General features: G+C 47.3%; 2 protein-coding genes across 5 annotated transcripts; both read right to left on the bottom strand.

The window, feature by feature from the left end:
• Positions 1 to 414: 414 nt before the first annotated feature.
• Positions 415 to 3,912, bottom strand: ATP5F1E (ATP synthase F1 subunit epsilon). The gene is made up of 3 exons (XM_042980037.1): positions 3,773 to 3,912; positions 2,041 to 2,167; positions 415 to 570 (listed from the first exon to the last, which is right to left on the bottom strand). The coding sequence occupies exons 1-2, from the start codon at positions 3,802 to 3,804 to the stop codon at positions 2,044 to 2,046; spliced, it is 156 nt and encodes a 51-aa protein (XP_042835971.1). The 5' UTR covers positions 3,805 to 3,912; the 3' UTR covers positions 415 to 570; positions 2,041 to 2,043.
• Positions 3,913 to 4,762: 850 nt separating this feature from the next.
• Positions 4,763 to 14,337, bottom strand: PRELID3B (PRELI domain containing 3B). Of its 4 annotated transcripts, none has more exons than XM_042980033.1 (7): positions 14,209 to 14,337; positions 10,202 to 10,370; positions 8,909 to 8,998; positions 8,402 to 8,472; positions 8,177 to 8,279; positions 6,412 to 6,527; positions 4,763 to 6,296 (listed from the first exon to the last, which is right to left on the bottom strand). In XM_042980033.1, the coding sequence occupies exons 1-7, from the start codon at positions 14,238 to 14,240 to the stop codon at positions 6,293 to 6,295; spliced, it is 585 nt and encodes a 194-aa protein (XP_042835967.1). In that variant the 5' UTR covers positions 14,241 to 14,337; the 3' UTR covers positions 4,763 to 6,292. The 4 variants fall into 4 exon arrangements, with proteins under 4 accessions (XP_042835967.1, XP_042835966.1, XP_042835968.1 ...); XM_042980032.1 differs by having other exon boundaries at positions 4,768 to 5,293; XM_042980034.1 differs by having other exon boundaries at positions 5,275 to 5,293; positions 6,381 to 6,527.
• Between the last annotated feature and the right edge of the window lie 10,637 nt (positions 14,338 to 24,974).

Raw genomic sequence — 24,974 nt, 5'->3', positions numbered from 1 at the left:
CGTGAAGCACGTTTCTTGCTTAAATCCCGACATTAGTAATTCTTCTCTACAGGTGTTAAGTGTACGATAAAAAAATAAAAAAAAGACCACACTGTAGTGTTTTCTCTTCTAATCTACGCTTTTAGCAATTATTTTCATTATAACCCATCCGCCACTCTGACGTGATTTCGTAATTCAAAGATAAGGGACGGTGAAAGCCACACCAAGAGGCTCCTTTTGTTAACTGACATCACAAAAAAGAGAACTTTCTATCCTGAGACGTTTAAAACGTGGTTCCGGCATCCCTCAGCTCACTAGATACCACACCTGCTTGCCCCAACTTAAGAGACTCTGGCTCGTAAGCTCATATGCTGCAGGTACGCAGAGTTCCTCTGAAGAAAAAGCCTGAAGGAAAACAAACACCAACAGCAGGAGTGGACCATACTTCAATTTATTGGCATCGTCCATCTAGAACAAGACAGGGGTTTTTTTGTTTTGTTTTTTGACGAAGGGAGGTGGTTTCCAGTCGGCCATAGCATATACCCACACATCTTCACCTTGAAAACGCAGCATTTCAAGCTCTGGGCGGGTCTGGGAGGAAAAAAGAAAATGCAACAGTTGCGAGTTCTTTGTGTTTTAACTGTCCGGCGCGACCGTGGCAGTGACTTCCTTGTCATGAGCTAAGATAACTCTGGCGTCACTTCACGTGGCTAATGCTGACCCTTGGCTCTTGGCTGTAGAAAGTGCTGGTTCACGTGCACTGCCTCAGCTGCACAGGAACTTCCCTTCTAAGTAGAACCAAGTTCTCTCCTGGCAATAAAGAAACTACTCGGCCTTTCAAAAGACACTAAAAGCCCCCTGTGCTGATGGGCTGGGGTCATCCCCTGCTGGACCTTGGGAGAGCTGTTTTCTTCTACTGGATCTGGACACTACTTTCTGACCCCAAGGACACCGCAAGGTCAAGGGAGTGCGATGCGCAGCGTGGCTTGGCCATGCTGCAGAGGCTCAGTGCCTTTGGCAGCCAGGTCACTTTTAAGACAAAACAACCCAACGTAAGACTAGGTCTCATTACTTAGAATTATGAGGGGAGACAGAGAGCCCCTAGAAGAAGGGCTTAGAAGAAGGGCTAAAACACCGCATCTCCAGACTCATGATAAAATATTTACTAATTCAAAATGAAAATGAAAAGTGCTTAGGGGAGACAGTTCCAATAAGTGAAATTGCTCATAACCACAAGCTGCCAAAAGATGAATATTTATCACATTTCTCTTCTACTGCAGGTCTGAAGCCTTTTTTAAAGCAAAACAAGAAAATTAAGTCTGAAAAACAGCTCTCCGGTTATTTGCCTTGTTTATCTTTGAAATAACGTCAAGAAAAAGGTTGAGAGATCACGTCGCTTTAGCAGTTTGGAGCGAAGAGTCAGAACTTATCAAGTGTACGAAACTGTCTTTTACTGCACAGGATGTAACTCTACGTGACCGACATCTCTGGAAAAGTAAAACGAACCAAGCACTCAGAAAGAATAATACATTTAGCAAAAGCAGTTTTCACTGCAGGGTCTTGGATTCTGCTGCTCGATAGCTTAGCAGGACCCTGGCCTGTACTTGCAGCCCTGATGTTCAGGAAGCAGTCCTTTGTGAGAACACTGGCAGACGTGAGGGAAATAAAGACGCAGAGCACTGTAATTTGTCATGCCCCTGAACTGTTACATAACTCTGACGGCAATTACAAAAGTGGGGAGTTTATCCTCCGAATTATTTGATGTTGTGCAGACAAATGAAACAGGTTTAATTAAAATAAGATGGCTCTCTACCTAAGCATTGCTAAATGAGCTGAAAATCAATGTGCCAATTACTTCTGCTTGTCAGGGCCTGAAACGAGAATCTTTCATGATGCCGCGGCACTCGTATCACTCTGTGCTTTAAATTACTACCCCCCGAACTAACACCTAAATGTACCGGCTGAACAAAAAATGGGCAGAACTGAAAAACTAAAATTACTTTGTGTTTCAAGTGCTCTAAGAACTTAAGGTGCAGGTCTTCTAATGAGTCAGTAACTTACAGATTACTCCTTCTTCACTTTCACAATTTTTACGGTGCTGCCAGAAGTCTTTTCGGCATTTGCTTTGAATTCTGTCTTCAGCGCATCTCTCACTGCTTTTGCACAAATCTGCGAGTATCGGATGTAGCTGGGAGGAAATCAGAGACAACATACAATTAATTACCAATGATCCAGCCGGACTGGTTGTGTTACTGTGATTTTTTTCTTCCCGTACGTTAACTTTTGGTTTGGCTGTACGGTATAGTGGAACTGGATTTAAAATTCACTAGTGCCAGAAGGAATCTATACAGAGTAAAAGACTAGAAAGAAATGTACTAAAGTCTTAATCTTGGTGTTAGGATGGGTAATCTTGGTTTCTCTTCTTTGTACCAATTTAATACCTGTTCATTTAAAATAAAAGACTCACAGGCATTTAAAAAAATCCTATAGCAGAGGAAACAGACTAAAATGTTATGAGAGGCTCTGATAGAAGGGGCATTTCCCCCCATGTCTCTACTTGAGATTTTTTCTTTATGCATGTTATTCTTACAAGGTAAAATACATAAAATTAAAGGAGAAAAACTATTTTGAATTCAACAGTTCTTCCTCGGAGTAATTATTTAAAGGTTTTCTGGAGAATACTGGATTTTGTTTCATAAGTCTGCCATTGAAGACACTTCCCAATCAAGGTTTCTAAATTAAACCTAAAAGCTCTTTGAGAACATCATCAATTCTAACAAAAGATCTAACAGCCTGCTTCCTGTTTGGTAGATGGACTCCCATCAACATCTTATTTTCCAAAAGATGTCAGTTCAGTCTTTATACTTTTTGAAAACAGGAAGGCGGCGGGAGGGGGGGGGTGCTGCTGTCTATTTTCTCATGTTTCAGATTTGTTTTCTGGGCCAGAAGCAGGCGTTCCAACGCCTGTCTGCAATGTGACTAACTGGGTTGACCTTCAGGCTGCTTAATCTTTCCGGCTACTTTATCCACCTGTAGAAACGAGAATAAAATAGAAGACTAATATTACTGGCCCCACTGGTGGATGGGAGGAGACACAAGTGTGAAGGGCAGGGCCCAGCACACCTGTCACAGAGTAGGTGCTTGATTCAATGGCACCCGTTACTGGGACTATCATCCTTCCAAGGCCACGGATCCGTGCTCAACCCCCCCCCCCCCCGCCCAGGTCAGGCACCTGCTGGGCTGCTCAGCTGTCCCAGTCATGGGCCCACTAGAAGGTGTCCCTCTGGGCAAGTCACAAGCGCTAGGTCCATCGAGGGCACAAAGAGCTCAGGTGCGAAGGCCGCACCGCTGGTGCCCCCATATCACTAGAGGTCGTGTCTTCAGTCGCGTCAGTACGTGAGCCTCGCAGGAGCACCGCCCCCCTGCGTGCAGCGCTCTCCGGTGTACAGGGGCCTTCCCCCTTTGCACCGGGCAGGAAGCACAGGCATGTGCGTGCTGGGCAGAGGGCCGGGGCGCTGGCAGCGCCGGGGAGGGGCACGAGGACCCTGCACGCGGGTCCCGGCGTCGGCGCGCCTCGCGTTCACCCGGGGCGCTCGTGGGGGCGCGGCCGCACCCCCAAGGGGACGAGCGTAGGTGCTCGGCCCGCGGCACAGGCCACGCGCCCCGCACGCTCGAGGCCGCCCCGGCCGCCATCTTGGAGCCGCGCTCCCCCCGGCCGCGACCCCCGCCGCGCTGGCGCGACCTCCGACCCCCGGCCGCGCCGCCGGCCCCCGCCCCCCAGGCGCGGGCCTACCTGAGTCCGGCCTGTCGCCAGTACGCCACCATGATGTCGCGAGAGTGGGCGAGTCGGGCCAAATCGCGAGGACGCCTCAATGTCGGCCCGGTGCGCGGCCCAGCTGCAGGAAGGTCAAGCCTGTGAACCGGAAGAGGCGGGACTCCGGACCTGCCAATCCCGCCTCCTCTTGCCCCGCCCGCCGGCCCGAGCAGCCCCTGCTGCCCCGCCGCGGAATCCCCCCGACGCCGGGAGCCAATGGGGACGCGCGGCCGGGGCCTCGCGTGCCAATCCCCGGGCGGGACGGCCGGCAGCGCCCCCCGATTGGCTCCGCGGGAGTCCCGAGCGTGTTCCCCGCGGGCTTCCGTAGTGCCCCGGCCGCGTCGGCCGGGTGAAGAGGGCAGCTGGGGTCAGCGCGGGACACGGCCCCCACCTCAACACCCCCCCTCCTCCCCGCCGGGGTCACGGCCCCGCCCGGACGTCGGCACGGAACCCTTAAGCCCCCACCCCCGAGAGGCAGGGATCAAAAGCGAACCTCGGCCCAGACACAACCTTGGCTTTCGGGGGTGGTCCCCCGACGTGCGACAGGACAGGATGGGCCAGGGCCTTGCTGGCGGCGCGCGGGGACGGAGGTGGGGGGGGGGGGGCGGGGGGGGGCAGGTGACCCAGTGCATTCGCAGGAGGAACAAAATCTCTCTTGTGCTTCACAGTGATTAAAAAGAAATTATCATCAGGAAGCACATCATGGTTAAAAGTTTTCAGGAAGAAAGGTTTTTCTTAATATAACTTCCATTTTTAATATTAAATAGGATAAGATGCTCCATGGTCCCCGAGTCTAATCTGTGAACACCGTCCAGTTTAGTCTCTCAAACACATCTACTTGCTGTATATTTGTATTTTAAAAGGTAAAAGCCACAAACTACCAGCTATTTCACTGAAAGTAACTACACTGGAAAATGAAAATTTCTAGAATTTTGTCATTAGGTCAGAGTTACAAAAAAAAGCAAACAGGAAAAAATTTTGTTCAGAAATCGTTTTATCATTAGGGCATTACACCTTTTTTACAAGTATAATTTACAGAAATTATACAAGGCAACTTTTAAATCAAATATCAATATTTTCCAATGTTTTGTTTAACTGAAATGTTATCTCAATTGTAAAAATCATCTCCGGTTACAAAAAATAATCAAAAACCTTATTGGATTTCAGTTGCTTTTACAAAAGTCCTAAGAAGTCTCAAGCTAAACAATACTTTAAGTAGAAAAACTCTAATTTTTAAATAATTTGCTATAGTATTTCTGTGGTTTATGTACATATATTAACTGGTTTCTTTTCCAGGAAACCTGAGGAGTTTATTACATTAAGCATTGAAAATAAAGACAAGAGCTGATCACCTTCCAAGAAAAATCCTCTATGCAACAACTGCAAGTATCGAAGATACTATTTACTGGCTGGTAACTGCCCGCCTACAAAATGGGAGATACATTTTCAGACTGCAGCTGCCCCGTGGTATCCAAAGTAAGGATTTCCCATCGATAAAAGCTGCAAAGCAATTCACATAGTGGTTGGTTTAGGTCAGTGCTTCTTTTCTCATTATTATTCTTTTTTTCTTCCCCTCCGCCCCCACCATATTACTAAAAACACTGAGTACCCGGGATTTATGCTTCAGGAAGACATCGGTTTGAGTAATTTCAAATGACGTACAGCTCTTCGTGTAAAAAAGACGTCTTGTGGTCACAAGTACTTCAAAAAGTAATTATATTCAAATAACCTGACATATCATGCTTTAGCAATTACGGAGCCAGGATTCTGACACACGGCAATTTGTAAGTCAGGCAAATGTGAAATGCTAGCAGATGCGTACAGCTGTTGTGTGTCAGTTTGGAGTGCTGCAGGATTTCGGCAGTGACTTTCTTTTTTCAGTGAACATCACCAGCCCACGGGATAGCACGCTAAGTCATAAAGTACAAATCCAAGGGAGGTAACACCTTTCCCTAAGTTACAAAACTTTGGCAAATTAACACAGTACTCTTTAATACAATGAAATCCTTTCTGTTGCTGTTGGGAGTCATGTATTCTTTTAGTGATAATTTTCACTCCGAAAATGTCATTTAAGTACCAAAACCAAACACTGTGATTTTTTTAATGGTGGTCTATAGCAGAGCAAGTTATTTTACACAAATTAGCATGTCCTTTTAAAACTATGTAATTTCTCCTTTTAAAGAGCACCCCCTCGCGCCAGCTCGCGAAGTTTACCGCAGCGGGGTAACCGCGTGAACTTAGACGGCTCCGTTTGTTCTGGGGTTGGTCCAAAGCTAGGTAGAGTTCCAACGCACGAAAAGCTTTAAAATACTACCTTAAGGGAGATTTAACGCGCCCATGAGATTTTCCAAGTACTTTTCAAAAATTGTGAAATTTTCACACAAATACTAGAATCCTCACAATTAGATGGTCGCTTCAAACCGTACCACTTCTGGATGATCCCTTGTATTTAGAAACCCCGCACCTCTTTGTTTTGATCCAAAGTCACATAGCTTTCCTTCACCTTAATAAAAAAAAAAAAATCCTACCTAAAATATAGTTTTATTTTTTTAAATAACAAATAAATACACTGCCGGCTGGCAGACACCTGGGGGGGGCGTGGGGGCTTCGATCCTCACTTCTCTACAAATGCCGCCGCTGCCATCGGTGTCCTTATGCTCCCTCTCGCCGAAGCCGCCAATTCTTCGATCTCGGCATTTAACTTATGTATCACCCATTCCATCGCTTCTCGGCCCTTAAAAAAAAATTCAATACATCTGTTCTCACCAAGTGAGAGCGAAGGCACGTATCACATAAATGGCACATCAGGAAGTGACAAGGAGCATTACAAATGTAGCTAAACCTCACCGGGATGGACCGTTTTTGTCCTTGCTTTTTTTTTTTTTTTTTAATGTTTATTTATTCTGGAGAGAGAGAGAGACAGAGCATGAGCAGGGGAGGGGCAGAGAGAGAGGGAGACACAGAATCCGAAGCAGGCTCCAGGCTTTGAGCTGTCAGCAGAGCCTGACGCGGAGCTCGAACTCATGAACCATGAGATCGTGACCTGAGCGGAAGCCGGAGGCTTAAGCGACTGAGCCACTCAGGCGCCCCTGTCCTTACTTTTTGTTCTTTAATATTATTTACCAAATTATTGAATGCTTTGGGCAACTAGATTGATCTATAAACTGCTTTTTCTTTTGCATGCAAAAGATGTTCCCAAAAGAATCTACAATTAAATGATAGTGATGATTTACTTATTTCTGATTAGAGCGGTCCCTTTCTTGGGGGCCAAAAGGTCAAACTCGGTTTTTCTTTTTATGTCCATTATTTTAAACCAAAATCCTGCAAGAGGCCCTGAAAGAGCTGGTCCCTGACTTTTTCTTCAACCATTCTCTCCCGGTGCTTGATGCAGTTCCTTGAGAAAAAGAGGGGGCACTTCATGCTTCCTCTGTCTCAGGCCCTTTGCACATGCAGTTCTTCTGCTGGAAATGCTTCCTAGCATCCCCCTCACAACCAACATGCCCCTCCTTCAGCACTCAACACAACACTCATTAAATACTCATGTCTTTTTGTACCTTTCCTTTCCTAATGACGTGTGATTAATGTTGACTTCTTCTTAGTTCCGTGAGGGCAGGGACCATACTTGTTTTGTCCCCTGCTGTATCCCTAGTCTAGCCTAGCCCTCTGCCTGGCACGGAGAATGCAGCTAGAAATATCTTTTGACTGCCAAATAAGTCTAGTAAACATGTGTTATAGAAGAGTGCATTATGTACCTCTTTCTCTAAACTTATTTTGTTTTAAATCATGCATTCTCCGAGGGGCAAAAATCAGTTGGGGGTTGGGGGAGGTGGAAAAATCTCACTCTTTTTAGGTACAAAGCATATCCATCTATCCATGGTGTTGAGTGTTACATACTTTCATGAGCTGGTGGCTGTTAGAGAAAAAAAGGTCTGCGACGGACCTGGGGGTTGTTGGGCGGAGACAATAACGAAAAGGGTTGAGAACTGGGTGTTATAAACAATGGCACACAGTGACACATCATCAAGCACTTCCCACACGCTGGGCCCTGGGCCACACGCGCTTTCCATACGTTGTCTCATCTCATTTACTCTTCATGCCCAACCCGGTGAAGATGGCTAACTGACCTCCACTTCACAGATGGGAAACTGAGGCACGGGAAGGTTAACCTAACTGTCCAAGGTTGAAAGGCTGGTAAGAGTTACAGCCTGCACGTAAACCCAGTGGGGCTAGACCCTACTGCGCAAAAAACGGCCTTTACGGATTCTCACCGCATCATGGTTCAGAATCCGTTTTCCAGGACAGACACACGTTCGGTACCAAGCTCTTCCAAGAAAGGAAACCCAAACCCAGGAGTAACAGCAACTAGGGAGGAGCCTGACTTACTTTATTAGCATTTGAAGATATCGTACTCGCCATTAGTCCTTCAAGGTAACTGCTGAGACTGACTCCTTTCACGGTGATTATGGCTTCTTGAGTCAGAACAGTTCTGGAACAAAACACATCCACACAGCTTCAGAATGACCTTGCATTTTTCAAAGAAATATATGACTTGAATAAAAAATTCAAACACCCTGTAAAATAAGTTTGTCAAAACATTTTTTTACTCACTTTCCTGGGTCCTGAGGATGTGGTTTGTATATAAGTCTCTCATCTACTGAAACCATATTTGTAAATGAAATCTACAGAATGAAAAAGAAAAAAAATCAAACCATTTTGGAAACCAAGATTAAAAACATTCCCCAAATTAACTCACAAGTCCAAATCTTGCTAGGTAAATACCCAAATAAACCACTTTGATATACTGCAAATCCGGAACTTAAATTTCACCATTCACTGCTTTCTTTTTATTAAAAAAATAATATAACAAAAGTATTATCGTCACAATATGCACATGATCCCGAATTCAATTTATTGAGTGCTGACCCCTAGAAATAATCAGTGGGCTCACGGGAGCAGGAAAGCTCGAGGCTGCAAACAGGAAAGACAATGCAGCACATGAGCACGGACTTCCTGTTGAAGAGTATACGTGCGCCTGTGTATCAACTATGACAGAGACCACCCCCCACCCCCACATTAAGCCGAATAGTTTTAAATTAAAAGGGAGCTCAAACTTACATTAGTAGATTTAAGTTCCATCGTTCTGTCTACGGGATCAACTACAGAATGTTCTTGCACGTACGTTTTTGTTCTTGCTGCACCAATAAGCTAAAAAGAACATTCACAATTAGTAATCAGAGGAGGAAGGGTTTCTTAACAAGTAAACCGATGTTTTATTTCAAGGCAGAGACCTGTTAACATCTTGAACTGAAAAATCTGCTTCCTAAACAACAGGAGGAATCAGACAAAGGTCAGAAAGGAGGCCCGTTTGAGGGTCACGAGAGTTCATGCGCCATGAATGAGAGGGGACGAACAGACACACAAAACCGTTCCCAGAGGCAATTAGCGACCAGCCCAGGGAGGAGGCACGCAGTATAAAGCAGACCCTGAAACCACCAAGGTGTGACAACGGAGCACTGAGCCCGAAACATGGAAATCAGAATATCTGGGTAAACACGGCGTCTAGAGACACGAGAGCTCAAGAGTCTCTGTCGAGGCTTTGCTAGAGCAGTCTGAGGGAGACGGTGCCGTGGCTTGGTTCTCCAGGGAGAAAAATGGCCATTTCGTGACGGAGGATAATGCATCACATCAGACATCACCCGCTGGGCTGAGACCCCAGACCACCCCCCGACCTTGCTCATTTCTGTGTCCTCACTACCGAACACGGTGGTTCGTACCAAGGAAGCCATCAGTACATTCCTGTTGAAAAATGTGTCCTTCGGTTTTCTGAGTGGATCTATCTTCCATAAGGAGAAACTCTAAAGGACACAGAGTCCATTTATTATGCCAGAACTCTTTCACACTGTAATGATCTGGCATTCCGGTTTCTCACTGAAAGCCTGCTCACATGTAAAGGAATAGAATTCTGTTTTTAAACATACGGGGAGGAGTGTCAGACCTTGGAAGAAAGGTGGCGAGAGCAAAGTCTGAGGATAGGCTCTTCGCTCAACGTGCACGAGCCACCACTGACCACGGCGACCACAGCTCACCACCACCACCAGCCCACTGCTTCCAGACCTTACTACGGGTCTGGAGCTGCCGGCCAATGCAGGAGGAGCAGAGCAGAACTCCTTTTAGATTACAGAGCATTAGCCGGCTTCCTTCAGAAGGTTTTATCGGGTGCCTTCATGAAGACTGTAATAATATTTCCAATTCATTATACACTCATAACTCAAGTTTATTATAATACAATTTGAACTGATGCGAAAATGACACTCAGAATCGGCTCCCACAACCTATTTGAAATTATAATGTGGTTTAGAAAACTTCTCTACAGCAGTCACATTTCCACAGGAATAAAGACGCACTTACAGATTTCACAATGGAAGGCAGTCCCCACTCTGTGCTGAGAAGTCTATGGCTGTGCAACTTTCCAGAGGGATCTATATGTCTGTCCAGTACGTCCACCCCAACCACACTCGGGTTCATAGGGTTTGGGTATTTCTGCATTGCAGCTGTTGTAACGGTTTCCCAAGGGTGGCTGTGGACAGGAACCAAGAAAAACAAATGCTTGAAAACATATGCATATAAGCTAAACCATTTTCATAACCCAGCAAATCATTCTTTACAGTTGAAGTTTAATTAATTTAACTAGGGAAAATTATTTTCTGAAACACTGAGCGAAAGATGATTTGGGGAGCTCAATCTACATTTTAAACGTGTACGGAAATCAGTATTTTTTGAGCACACGGGCTGCTACATGGTACAAGTGATGTCCATAAAGATAAACAGAGCCGATGATGCATTACAGTACAGTTTCGCACACCATCTTTCCTATTTACCCATGTTCACTTTCACATGCGAATCTCGTTGCTAAGAACCATCGATTCATAACAATGTATTTACAAAATGTGTTCTATGAAAACAAGCAGCAAAAATTGTTATCATACCATTTATTCTTTTGCCTGGTCCCAAGTCCCTAAAGTTATAAAGAAGTTAACAAAAGTTAACGAACTTATAGACGCCATAAATTCTTTTAGGGATTACAAGAAGATCCAGAGCTTTATGGATTTGAATACCGTAATATTAAAAAAACGTATTCTTCTCTAGATTAAGGTAATAAAAAATAGTGGCCCCTCCAGTCAATCTTTCTTTATTGCCTTCCTCAAAGGAGTGATTCTGATTTGTTTTGAAAAGGTCACACAATACCACAAAGTGTTTTTAAGGTACTAACACACTCTCTTCTAATATTCTCTCAGTTATTGTCTTCTTGAAAAAGCACACGTGCTTGGATGATTCAAAACGTGATGTACACGTGTTCGCTTCACAACCTGTACGAAGGCGATGCTGCTACAGGAGCCATCCTCCTCCAAGGAGCCCCTTATTAAGGACAAGGGGGGGGGGGGTGAGAGGTGACCGGGCCCACCGGCAGTCTGATGCTACCCTATCTGTGCGCTTGTCTTCGCTGAAAGGAAAAAGAGGTCTGGAGATGATGTCTCGCCACATTTACCCATAAACCACACGGCATTACTTTTTCTCTTTCTAAAAGCAGAAGAGGGAGGGAGGCCATTAATCTGGTTCAGCTTTTCAGAGAACTAAGCCTGATGCCGCCTCCTTGCCAACAGAAGGGAAATGTCAATACCATGCATTTCCCAGAACCCTGGACAACCGGTGACATTACTTCTAATGTTTTCATCTTTGCCATTGTATAAACGAACCCCACTCTGTTTTTAACCTCAAGCTGTATTTGGCAAACAGTGCAGGTATATAAGGGGAGCTACTTCATAAATCTCAACGGTCCGCACACATAGAAGTGATACAGGCCGAGCACTCAGATGGTTACCAAGGCAACTATCTAAAATGAAAATCAGATGAACCCTGTCCCTGTCTCCATCTAGTCATATACCACGGTTAGCTGGCTTCCTTGCACTTATCTCTTCCCCCCTGATTCCCTCCAAAAAATTAATAATTGCATGGCTTCAGGGTGGTTACATATTATTTGTAATATAGTCCTTCTCTTCCGTGAGCCAACCTGGAAACATCGGTGTTGACTTAACTTGAACTGAGACTGCTTTATGGAACATAATCAGCTCAAACATTACAAAGGATGCATGTTAGCAGTCTTCCAGCAACTAATCTGAACCCTACCAATGTAATTATGTGAAAAGACACTCAGAATGGCACCAGAGGGCAGGAAGAAGCTTACCCACCTGCCCAGGTCCTTCACCTATAAAATGAGGTGGGCAGACACTTAAGGACACACAAAACTCCAGCCAGGCAGCAACGATGTCTTGATTCATCTACCAAAATGTAACCTAAGAACAGCCCAGGCACATAGCAGACATTCCTATCTGTTGAAGGAGTCAGTGGATGGCTTCACCTGGATGCCAACTATAGGTGAAGTGTCAGAAGGAAGTGCTGGACAAACATGGGCAAGTCATGGCATGATGACTTTCGACACTGTAGACAGTAGAGCCCTTAAGGTGGGAAACGCGGCAACGTAAGATCTGGGCGGGAAGATGGTAACTTCCATTTCAGGGCAGAGTTTGGCGAGCCCACAGGACGTGTGAGCAGAGATGCCTGGTGAAGACCTGAAAATGAGGATTTGAGGTTTAAGAGAGGCTGGAGCCCAAGGTACAGATCTGGGCGTCCCAAGTATGGAGGTATCGGCTGGGACCCTGACCTTTTGAAAAGCCCGGATTATTTGGGGAGAATCAGGGACAGGGCTGCTGCTCCCAGGACACGTACAGCCTTTATTTGCACACGTCTATCTTCTGGGAGGAGAGCCCCAGCACTCTCATCAAATCTCAGAGAGGTCTGTGGCACAAAGATTAGAATCACTGAAATGGCGAGACGAGAAGGCCAGTAACAGAATCTCCTTGAACATTTAGGGGACGAGGGGGAAACACTGACGAGAAGAGCAGAAAGAGTAGAGACAGGGTAGCAGAGAGGAGTGTTAGGGAAGACAGAGAAGAGAAAGCTCTAAGGAGACGCAGTGCCTCCAAATTTCAAAGAACTTCTGAAGCACTGACATCCAGAAGCAGACCGTCAAACGATCACCACCCGTGATCCCAAGGGCTGAGACAGAGTACAGGCTGTGACCAGGTAGGGAGCAGCAGAAAGACCACAAATCTAGGGTCTTTTTTACCCAGAAGGAGAGCCAGCACTGGGGAAAGAGGAAATCTTCCCTCTGATTCTAACATCCTATCCATTCCAGGACCCAGTGGACTCTTGGATGGGTGTGGGTCACCGAGGACGCAAAAAGTTTACAACTTCTTTTAAAACTGCCCTCGGAACCATGGTTTAAACAATCAAATGGCTGCACTAAAACATACTTCGAAGCCATAAAAATTAAAACAGTGTGGCGGCAATAACAAGATCAGAGGAACAGAGAGCAGAGAGCTCAGCAGTGGATTCAAATGTAAAATCACAACAGTGTGCGGGACAACGGTGGCATTTCAGAAGAGTGACAAGAAGACGCATTAGCCCACTGAGGAGTGCTTCCCTGGATTAACTATTAGGATTGTTTCTTTTCCCGAAAAATGGTAATAGCTGCTTAAACGCCTGCTTCGTTTGTATATGGAATCGCGGGACCCAAAGGGAATTTCATTCCCGGCATCCGCGTGGGGTCAAGGCCTATTTTGTTACTAAGAACTTTTTCCAACCGAGAGATGTCCCTGAGCGTGGCCTCAAAGACATCTCTTGGGCAGGCCCTGACGGCACCGTCGTCTTCCGTGTCTCCGGTGCAAACGGGAACCCAAGGTCACGCAGTTTGCGGGAACCAGAGCTGGACCTTGGACTCCAATTTTCAGGCTCTGTTCCTCAGGTCTCGAGCTGCCGGAAAAGTTTCGCCTCCTGGTCGTCCGACCTCACCCGGTACCATCCTCCTCCCGAAAGGTGGCCGGGCGAGGTGGCCCGGCGAGGAGACTCGCCCACGCCTTCCCGCTGGGTTCCGCCGGGGTGGGGGGACCCGTCCCACCGGGTCTGGCAAGGCCGATGTGACAAGCAGGGCCCTCTGCCACCCGAGTGCGGTCGACGACTTCGTGCCGGGCGACGCCCCCACCAGCCTGGGGGGGAGGGGGCCTCCCTGGGGGGCGGGCCGCTAGTGCCGGTCCCGGGCCTCCCCCACAGCCCGGGCGGCCGCTGGGACCGGACGTCCGAGGGCTCCCTCCTCGGGGGACCCGCTCCGGGACGGCAGACCGAGAGTCCCCGCCCCCGGGGCCCCTCGGGGCTCGGGCCCAGCTCCCCCAACTAGGCCCGACGCCTGGAAGCTTCCTGAGGGGAGCCCCGGCCTCGCCACCACTCCCGGCCCAACCTGCCCTCCCACCCTGCAGTTGCCCCGTGCGCCCCGCCGACCCGCCCAGTTTACTCAAACTTACTCAAAGACGTGCTCTGAAGTCCAGATCTTCATGGTGCCGGCAGCCTGCGCGATGTCCGGGCGGCGCTAGGGGACAATGAGGCAAAAAAGCCACACTTGCCCCCGCCCCGCCCCCCAGGCCTCCCCGCCGGCCGCGCAGCGCGCACGCGCCGTCGGGCCCGACGCGAGGGACGTCCCGACGCGCTGCCCCACGCCCTATCCCGGCCCGGGTTTTGCCCCAGTCTTGCGCGCGGCGCAACGAAACCCCGCCCCTTAGCGCCGGGCGCAACGCGCCGGCGCAGTTCCGGGGGCAGCGCCCGGGGCCGCCGGCGTAGGCGCTGTGCTGCGCAGGCGCGGCGTGCGACCGGCCGGCTGCCCCCTCGCGGGCGTCGCCGGGAGCGCTGACCTCTGGACAGAGTTGGGCCGGGCCCAGCGGGTGCCTGGGCGCCCTGGCCCTGCCCGCCTCGCCTGCAGTTTCCCGCCCGGCTCCTGGCTCGCCTTATGCCGCCAGGCCTGTAGACGGGTCCAGTAAACCCGCACACGCGGACGGTCCTGTGGTGTGCGCGTGAGCAAATTGTCATGGCACCTCGTTAGAAAGTTCCAACCAACTCTTCTCTTAACCCGGACTGTGGGTCTCCAAAGTCATCCAACCAAACAACCAGCCACCGCCTGTCTCTACCCGGACTGTGGGGGCCCCAAAGTAATCCCACCAACCCACCAGCCAATCAGCTCTGTGCTTATGCTTCTTGCCCTCCACGCGGTTAGGACCCCGGGTGGGCAGAAGATATATAGACACGGAGAAACTAACATCAGACAGTGTGATTGATGCCCAAATGAAAGGTGCATTTAGGAAGAATGGGTCCTAGTTGGAACAGATGGGAAAACTTCATGGCCCTGGGTTTATAGATGGGTCTTATCTCAGATGTCACCCCTGAGGGACACCTTCTCTCATCACCGCTCCTTAGACATCCTCCAACCCTTAGTTCCTCCGTCACAACATCCCACTACATTTTTCTTAGCATGCATCACTCTATGAGACTGTCTTATTTGTTTAACTCCCACTTGAGTGCAAGCCCTTGAAGGCAAGGATCTTGCCTGTTTTGCCCCATAAATGATTCTCAGCACCTCGTATATAGTAAAGGTTCAATGATTATTTATTGAAAAATGAAATAATAATTTGTGGAATGAACGAATTACTGAGATCATCGGGTGTATCTGTTTAACTTCCACTAGACTGTAAGCCCTTGAGGGTGAGGCTCTTGACAGACTCGTTCCATGATTCCCTCATCCCTACGTAATAATTATTGGCTGCCTAAGTGAGTGAGTCACTAAGAAGCGAGGGCCAGGCAGGAATGGCCTGTGATGTCATACACAGGTGAGCCTTGTCCAGTGAACAAAGTGCCAGGCCTAGGTTTCAGGCTAAGCCCTCCCTTCCCCCCTGCCCCTCCTGCCCCTGTCCCTAAAGGTACAGCTTGCCATTTTAAATGATGGCTGTGGACAAAATCTTTACATCTGGTTACTTAGAAGCCAGTTGGAAGCAGTGCCTCATTCTTGTTCTTAGCTCGTTTGATTGTTCAAAACAAATAAAAGCCAGGTTAATTTAGGAGGGAGGATAATTTTTTAAAAATAGCTCAAGTCCTTTATATAGAAAAACAGAAAAATTACATTAGGCAGGAAGGAAATAATATGGTTGGGTAGTTGCTAAGTGCAATTTGTGGTACCTAGGACGTAAAAAAAAAGCTCTCTGGTACTTGGAGTGAATTCTTGGGGAGGGAATGCTTTAAAGGCGGCCCAGAGTGGCTCAACCTTGATTAAGATGCGAAGTTAATGTTGCCGGGTGTTTAAAACACTGGTTCAGGACCCGAGAGCACAGAACAACCTGTCCCTGCTATTCCTGGAGCTCCACGGAGCTCTTCGCCATCCAGGATCCCTATTCTGTTTATTTTAAAGAACACCATTCTTCCCCCTCGTTCGAGATTTCTGTTTTTCAAAGTTAGGAAAATTAATGGACACCTATCTCCCACTCACACGGTATCAGTCTATTGATGTTACTTGCTGCCTCTGGAGTGAGTTATGGGGACAGGGGCATGGGAGAGTGGGACTTTAGGACCCGATTGTCTTTTCTGTGCACTTCCCTAAGGTAGAAATAATATCACCTTGTACTTGGATTTAGAGAGCAAGACCTTTACACGTATTATCTCCCCAGAGGAAACAAATGATTGGTTTTTAGATACCTAAGAATTGCATCACTGACTGTGCCTGTCACAGAAACAGGGAAACTATTAGCAGGTCATAACTTTAACTTGAAATTAAGTAGGTGACTGGCCCTCACGGCAGTTGCCCCGGCGTGACAGCCAATCCCCAGGTCTCCACACCCTTCCCTGTGTCTGGGGCTGGAGGGTGGGCCGAGGGAGGGAGGAATGTGGGTGTCATTCCAACCGTCAAGGTACTTCTGGCTGAGGATCCAAAACACAAGTCAAGAGATGACTGGAAGATACCTAAAGTGAAGGTCAGGAGTTCGGAGCGAAGAGATCGTGGCCGTGAACCGCAGTCCCTGGGGCAGGCGTCGTGGAGGACGGTGGGCAGAGCACGAGGCTCCTGGGGACTGGTGGTGTGGGCACGCAGAGACAAGGCCGGCAGGACAAGTGGATGAAGTCACACATCTCAGCTTCGGCTGGGCCCCAGCTCCTTTGATGTCCTTCCAAACCTCAGTCCTTCACGGTGCCATCTTCACAGTTTGCCTGCCTAACCTGTCCCATGATGACTTAATGTTTTATATCAGCTTCTTTGCGAGTACATTTAAACGAAACCTTGAATGGCTACTACTGTCAACAGAAAATGGGTATTTTTTAACATTGACACTAAACGCCTAACTATTAATGTAAAACAGTAAGCCTGTGGGCTCCTGCTGTCTTTCATACATCCCAGGATTGGGTGTGTCTCCCTTAAAGCTTTCTCTATACTTTTGTGACTCTCATCCATCCTCTGAAAACTCCAAACCCACCTTTTCTTCTGAACCTCTCAGCAATGACCTTTATCTCCGAATTCAATGAGAGCTCCTGTCGCTTTCCTCCACTTCTCTTTAAAATGGTTTGTGTTCTTCCGTATGTCTTCTGGACTCCGAATGTATTCTTTCTCTCTCTAATCGTTTTGCCTTTGCTCCCTTCCTTTATTCATTTAACAAATAGCCCCAGATCACCCATTGGAGGCCATCCCTATCCAGGCGGAGTTTATCCTACATCAGCGGGTTCTCTACCAGGGGCGATTTCCTCCAGGAGATGTGTGACAATGTCTGGAGACCTTATTGGTTGTCACATACAGGGAGGGGCTGCCGCTGGCAGCTAGTGGGTAGAGGCCAGGGATGCTGCTAAGACCCTACAGTGCCCAGGACGGAGACAGTGCCCTGCAACAAAGAAGTAGCTGGCCCCAAATGTCCACAGTGTTGCAGTGTGGAAAGCCTGCGGCGTCCCTAACAGGCTCTTAGAATCTGGCCCAGGCTTCCCGTCTGGACTCAATCTTTTGTCCTTCCATCCCTCAACTCCACCGAACCCTGTGGCTGCGTCCGTTCCTTGCTGTTCACAGCAGGCCGTGCATTTCCACACCCTTGAACTTTGTGCACGGTGTTCTCTGTCCACAATGCACTTTTCCCCTGCCTGTCCTGAAGAGTCTTACTCACGTCTTGAGACTGTGCAAATACTCCACTGCCCCGAGGCCCTCACTGATATGCCTCTTCCCTGGCTCAGCACAGAGCTTTGCTTCTGCTTTGGGGTTCCTGTTGGCACAGGCAGCTTAGATTGTAGTGTGTGTGTGTGTGTGTGTGTGTGTGTGTGTGTGTCTACAACTTAGTCTGTTCGGGCTGCTGGAACAAAGTAGCACAGAGTGGGTGGCTTATAGACAACAGTTTATTCTCACAGTTCTCCGGAAGTTCGAGACCAGACGTCAGCGGGTTCCGGTCGCTGACTTCTTGCTGTGTCCTCCAGCGGTGGAAGAGGCAAGGGAGGTCTCTTGGGTCTCTTTTGTAAGAGCGCTAATCCCATTCCCGAGGACTCGTGATGTAAGCAGCTCCCGAAGGCCCACCTCCTCACACCATCACACTGGGCATTAAGATTTCAGCACATGAGGGGCGCCTGGGTGGTTGAGCGTCCGACTCCCGCTCACGATCTTAAGTCATGATCTCGCCGTTCGTGAGTTCGAGCCCCGCGTCAGGCTCTGTGCTGACAGCTCGGAGCCTGCTTCGGATTCTGGGTCTCCCTCTCTCTCTGCCCCTCCCTGGCTTGTGCTCTGTCTCTGTCTCTTTCAAAAATAAATAAAAAACATAAAAAAAAAAAAAGATTTCAGCACGCGAATTTTGGGGGGATACAACCATTCAAACTATAGTAATTTCTGTGTTAGAGGGACTGGGAACCTCTTATTTAACTTTCCATTTTTTGAGTACTTGCTGTAACGTGGCTGCAGACGGAAGCAAGAATCATCAAAACATGAAAATATTCACTACCAAACCAAGTACTTACAGACGTGATGCCGTGTGAAAACACTAGCCTGGACCCCCACCTGTTGGGCCCCAGGGTTTGCTGGTCAGTCTCTCACTGGCTGTCCATGGCTAAAAGTGTACCACAAGTGACTGGAAAGTACAATGGAAACTCTTGGAGGATATGCATGGTCTCAGCAGATAGCAGAGGGCGATGCTTGAGACTCCCTCCTCCATCATACATGAAACCGCCAAGGGACGACTTCATGTGAATGAAGGCAGCTAACAACTGAGAAGAGAGAGCTGACGAGGGATGGAACTCAAAGCAAAAGCACATCCTAAGGGAGTAATTTAAAGAGCTAGAGCCTGGGAGACACCCATGGGGAAGCTAATCAACTCATTGACTGTTTCTGCCAAGAGCTCCGTTCCTGTGATTGAGCTGTGAAGTCCGGATGGACTGGGTAGTGCTCTTACCGTTTGGTGGGGAAGATTGTGGCAAAAAATAGCACTTGATTCATTCTGTGCAATAAGAATTTGCATGGACTCACAATTTTAGCCTAAGTTGTGTGTGTGTGTATGTATTTCATATATGAATGTATAATCATATGTCTATGTATCACCACATATATGCATGTGTATATGTGTGTGTTTCTCATCTATGAATATATAATCATACATATAAGTATCACTGCATACATGCATGTGTATATGTGTGTATCTCATATATGAATGTATAATCCTATGTATATATATATCACCGCATATATGCATGTGTATATGTATATCTCATCTGTGAATATATAATCCTATGTATATATATATCACCGCATATATGCATGTGTATATGTGTGTATATATATCTCATCTATGAATATATAATCATATGTATATGTATCACCACATACATGCATGCATGTATGTATATATATCATATATGAATATATAATCATATGTATATATATCACCGCATATATGCATGTGTATATGTGTGTGTATATATATCTCACATATGAATATATAATCATATGTATATGTATCACTGCATATATGCATGTGCATGTGTGTATGTGTAAAAACTTGCTTTCATCATTTTATATTTCATTTTTCAGGATGAAGTCTCAGCCACACACTTCGTTTTTCATTAGTTACTATGAAATTTGGTGTTGGTTTTAAGTGGAGTCAGTGGGCTTATTAGGCACCAATTATACACTAAAAAGGAGAGCTTTCTTAAACCCTCAGGTCTGGGTCTGACAGAGAGGTGTGGCTAGGAGAAAGATGCAGAAGTCCCCGGGGTGACAAGCAGCGGGAGCAGAGGTGGGGTGGGGCGGGTGGCATTTTGGGGAAGTGCTGTTGCCCGAGGCCTTGCACAGACTCTCAGCTTTCCACGTAGTGACCTGAACAACCCTCACAAAACGGAGAGCCAGGGTCTGCATGTGGCCTGCAAAGCTCAAGCTGAAGACTTCGATGTCCCGCGGCCTCTCCGGTGCAGGGTTAGGTGTTGGGGGGTGGGGTTGATGGTTCCCCTGGCGCTGGAAAGGGAGAGGAGAGAAAGCAGGAGGAGCCCAGCACCCTCCTCCCCTTCAGGGATCTCACGTTACTTGTAATTGGACAAGTGTCTCGAGTCAAATTCAATTGCATTCCCATTAGCGACTGAAGATTTCGGGTAATTGCTCTGAACTTCCTACCCACGTGATTCACCCCCGCCTCTTATTTACCCCAGTGTCTCGCTGAGCTCTGCCTACATTCCTAGCACAAGAAATGAATCTCTCATAAGAAATGAATCTCTCCCAGGAGGACTTTGACTATTCCAGTAACTCCTCATCCTGAGAAATTAAAGGTCATTTCTTCAAGCTGAATCGATTTGTCCTCTTTGCGGTCGTCCCCTCACCAGGCAGTCCCTGTCGAAATGAGCATCACTCCGTGCGCAGCACCTCTGCCTTGGAGAGACTTCCTTGCACAGACCCTCGCACAGAGGTCTAAAGCCTGGCCCGGGGTCCTTCCCGGGAGAACAGAAATGTCACCATCGCACGTGTGCCCGGACACAAGCAGCTTCTGCAGTCCTTTGGCATTCGCCAGATGTACTTTGTTTGGTCCCTGTTACCACACTGGGAGACGGGAAGGTGGGGGGGGGGGTGCGCTGGCCACGAGTCGAGGTTCTGGAGACCAAAGAAGCCCCAAAGTAGCATCTTCACGGGCAGACTTACGAGCTTTTTCCTTTTTTTTTTTTTTTTTAAACCCTCATGAAGGACCTTTTTTTATCTGAAGTCACCCAGACGGTGGTCTGTCATTTGATGACCACGACAAAAATGGCAAACCAATTCCTCGCCTGTTGTATCAGAAAGGGAGAGGGGCTACGGCCTGTGCTGAGGGGCACAGTCTCTCTGAGAGGCATGATTAGGTTTGCGAAGGGAGACAGCCTGGCTTTCTGTTGTCTGCGGAGCTTGGCAATCTCCCGCGTTTTGCTGGAGGCCAATTAGTTCTCTAGCTTTGCTGGAGGCCAATGGACCAATCCAGAGACAGATGAGGCCCTGTAGGGGGCTCCCCTGCCAAGTACCCCCATCCACAGGGGACCCCGGGAAGCAAGGAATTACAAATGCAGCTGCATATTGGCTGGGATCGGATTCAGACAGCTCCTTTTTTTGTGCGGCCTATTCTGGCTTGACTTCATCTCGATGGCCTTTCAGATGTAACGTTTCGGTGGCCAGCGGCGCGAACACCGAGGGAGAGAACGATTACAGCCAGAGTCCAATTCCTGAAAGCCGTTCAGCTGCCTACGGTTTCAAAAGACCAGCCCCCTGGGGTCCGTCCCTTTCAATAATGAGTGCCAGGCCGTATTGTAAGGTTGAAGAAATATCTGGTCTTTCTCCAAGGCCTTTCTCCAAGCTCTGAGCTTAGGGCACATCACACGTATTCTCTCACTGGCCAGGGTGACACCTTGCGCGGGGAGGAGACAGGGGCCATTGTTCCAGCTGGGAGATGGAAGCCGAGAGACAGCCCCGTCTGTCCCGTCACAGGTGCCTTCTTCTCCCCAGCCCGACTCTCTCGTCGTTACATTACGGCGTGGGGACAAAACTTGTGTACCGCACTTCCTCATTGTCTGGGTCCGGCCACGGGAGAGCACAAACGTTTGCGGTCAGAATACGACGTGCCCAGGTCACCCTCATTCCCGCTGTGAGAAGGTGGCTGCGCTCGAATGTTGTAAACCTGAGCAGAAGTGCACGAAATACCCCGTGGATTCTATGCAGGGCAAGGGGGGGAGAGGCAACTTTTCCTTTATTGTGGTCTTAAGAGGTCCGTTCTGCAGCAATGTGACGTTACGTGTATATTGTAAAAATTGTAATGAAAATCAAGCACAACAGGATGGAAAGGCGGCAGAGAAGTCAGTGGTTTGCCATGAACCGTCTCGTAAGCGCTGATCTGGCCCTTTCAAAAAAAAAAGAATACATGATTTCATTATCAAGGCTCAGTTCCTGGTACAGGAAGGTAGCATAATGCTGTGGGGTGCGCTGAAGAGCTTGAGAGCACGCGGGTAGAAGGTTCTTGAATGTGGCTCCAACGGGAATATTCAGATGGTACTTTAACAAAGCCTTGGGGGTCAACAATACAAACAGCAAGTACCTATGGGCCCAGCAGGGGCCCCTCCTCTACTCACCTGTCAGTCTGTTGCCTTTTGTGATGCCACGATACCCAGACTGGTTACTTCAGGCAGTTAATGACAGGATGACTGAACTGGATTATTGGCATCCAAGATGGAAACCAGAACACTGGGGGCCAGGCTTGCCGGCAGTGTGTAGGCATAGCGTCTATGCAGCTGAGTACCATGTTGGAAAACCTTTAGGGAGAGATGACATATCGACTTCCATTCCTATCGTATGTTCTGCCGCCTCCCAGACAAAACCAAACAAAACCAGACAAAACAAAAGCGCGTGTCCTTTCTATTTTGATGGCTGCTTCTTGACCGACTGAGAGAACAGAAGGTCTATTCGCATCTCGATGCTCCAGCATCATGTTGGAAATTTGCCAAGTGAGTTTTCCATGAAGTATGAGATGAACGCATACCAATGTAGACAATGAAGCAGACCAAACCCCAGTACTTAGGATGGGAGGGGGCCAGAGGCTTGCAAGAATGCAGGGGTTTGATCTTGGTTCTGGTGAGAGCACCGGACCGAAGGAGCATTCTGAAGAGATGGCCTGTGTCAGTCACAGCTGAATCTCCAGTGCCTACGACCAAGCACCGTGCCAGACATCGCTTCGCTGTTCAGTAAGCATTTGTTGACATAAAGGGATGATAGGAAGCCATGATTCAATGTCTTATTTATCAATGGGGCCAACGCAAGTATAGATAGACTTATAAAACAGAATTGGGAACTCGCAAGGCACAACCTGAAGGTCCGTAAGCCAGAAAGAACACAAGGGTACTGAGCGAGTGCCTCAGTCTGAGCAGTACCCCCAGCAGCGCTATGGGTCAGTCTCGGAGACTGGTCTTGGAGGCCAGAGCAGAGAGAAGCAGGGGCAGGAGCCCAGCTGGTGGCTCAGAGCAGGTCTGGAGGGAGGGATGTGCCCACAGCCGAAACTGCCTTCATTTGAAAGAACAGCTGTTTGCCTGGACCTAAGGCTGGGGAAAAACCGCCGAGCCATATGTCCTTAGTAAATCAGTGCGATGTGCCCGAATGATCAATGAGAAGGTGGCCAGTCAGCCCCTGCAATTCATGTTGGCCTTTCTTCCAAACATTTCAGACACCTAGCAGATGGGGAAACAGAGGCACCAGAACTCATGTGTTGACCATTTTGGGGATGCGGTGAAGGAAAACCCTATCTGTGTATCCAGGCTTTTTCCTTTTCTGAGCTGTCTCATCACTGAGAGTAATAGTGTTGAAAAAGCCTTCTGTGAGAGGTCATTTCAGAAGTTTCCTGTTTCTTCAAATGGCATCGACTATAGCTCTGAATAAGACAAAATCCTCAAATCGTTTCAGTTATTTACATCAGCCAACTGGTGTCTCAGCACATTCAGATATTTACATTTTTAACAGGAGTTATCAGCACATAGCACTGGTTGTATATCCACTAAAATTTTACTTTGGGCAATACCCTGAAAACCTAATACAGACCCTTTTAAGTTTTACCTAAAATTAATTGAAAAATACAAAAATCAACAGCTTTCCTTCACACCAGCAAAGATCATTTATAAGCACTAATGGAGAATTTTCACTCAAAATTACCCCAAATATGGGATACCCAGGAAGAATTCTTAAAAAAATGTTTATTTATTTTGAGAGAGAGAAAGAGAGAGAGAGCAGAGAAGGGGCAGAGAGAGAGAGAGAGAGGGGGAGAGAGAGAATCCCGGGCAGGCTCCATGCTGCTAACAGTGAGATCATGACCTGAGCTGAAGTCAAGAGTCAGAAGGTTAACTGACTGAGCCACCCAGGTGCCCCCCTAGGAAGAAACCTTAACAAGAGGTATATAGGACCTATATGAAGAGAATCATAAACATTTAGAGGAATATAACAGGAAACTTGAATAAAGGAAGACCGTGCTCTTGAGTTGGAAGACGGAATGTTTTGATGTCAATTTCCCTCAAATTAGTTTAGTGGAATTGCAATCAAAATCCCAACAGGATGCTTTTTTGCCACAATCACACCTCATAGAGTGATTCCAATGTTCACTTGCAACAATAAATATGTGAGAATATCCAAGAAGGTTTGAAAAGGAAAAGAGGAAAACTTGATCTACCAAATATTACAACACATTATCCAGCTGCGGTAGCTAAAATAGTATACTGGGAAAATAGAATGTAAAAGTATAAAAGTACCTAAAAAGTAGATACTGGACAAAAATGGAGAGAAGGAAATGGATAGTCCTAAAATTAATCTTGGGATATATGATACTTAGTCATTTGATTTAAATTAGCACTTCAAATCCAAGGGGACAGGATAGATTAGCAAATAAATGGTGGTAGGATAGTCCCTTAAGTATTTGGGCGAAAAAAAAAAAAACCCAGAAAATTGTATCATCTCAGGCTACATACCTAAACCAATTCTAGATGAACTAAAGAGATAAATGTTAAAAATCGAATTATTCATACAGATTCAACTGAATAAATAGGACTGATTCACAAACACCGAAAAGCATCAAAAACAAAATTAGGAAGAAAATGTAGGAAAATATTTATCACAAATATGATGAAGAGCTAATTTTCCTAATGCATTAAAAACCCATAGAACTATTAAAAAGTCACTCAAAACTCTTTAGAAAATAAGAATACCATGCACAGACAATTCATAGAAGAGGTGCAAATGGTTAATAGGTCTGAAAAATGCTCA

Source organism: Panthera tigris, chromosome A3 (genome assembly GCF_018350195.1).
Source record: "Panthera tigris isolate Pti1 chromosome A3, P.tigris_Pti1_mat1.1, whole genome shotgun sequence".
NCBI classification, from domain to species: Eukaryota; Metazoa; Chordata; class Mammalia; order Carnivora; family Felidae; genus Panthera; species Panthera tigris.
The sequence above is the reverse complement of the archived record's forward strand: the minus strand, read 5'-3'. Positions and strand labels throughout refer to the sequence as shown.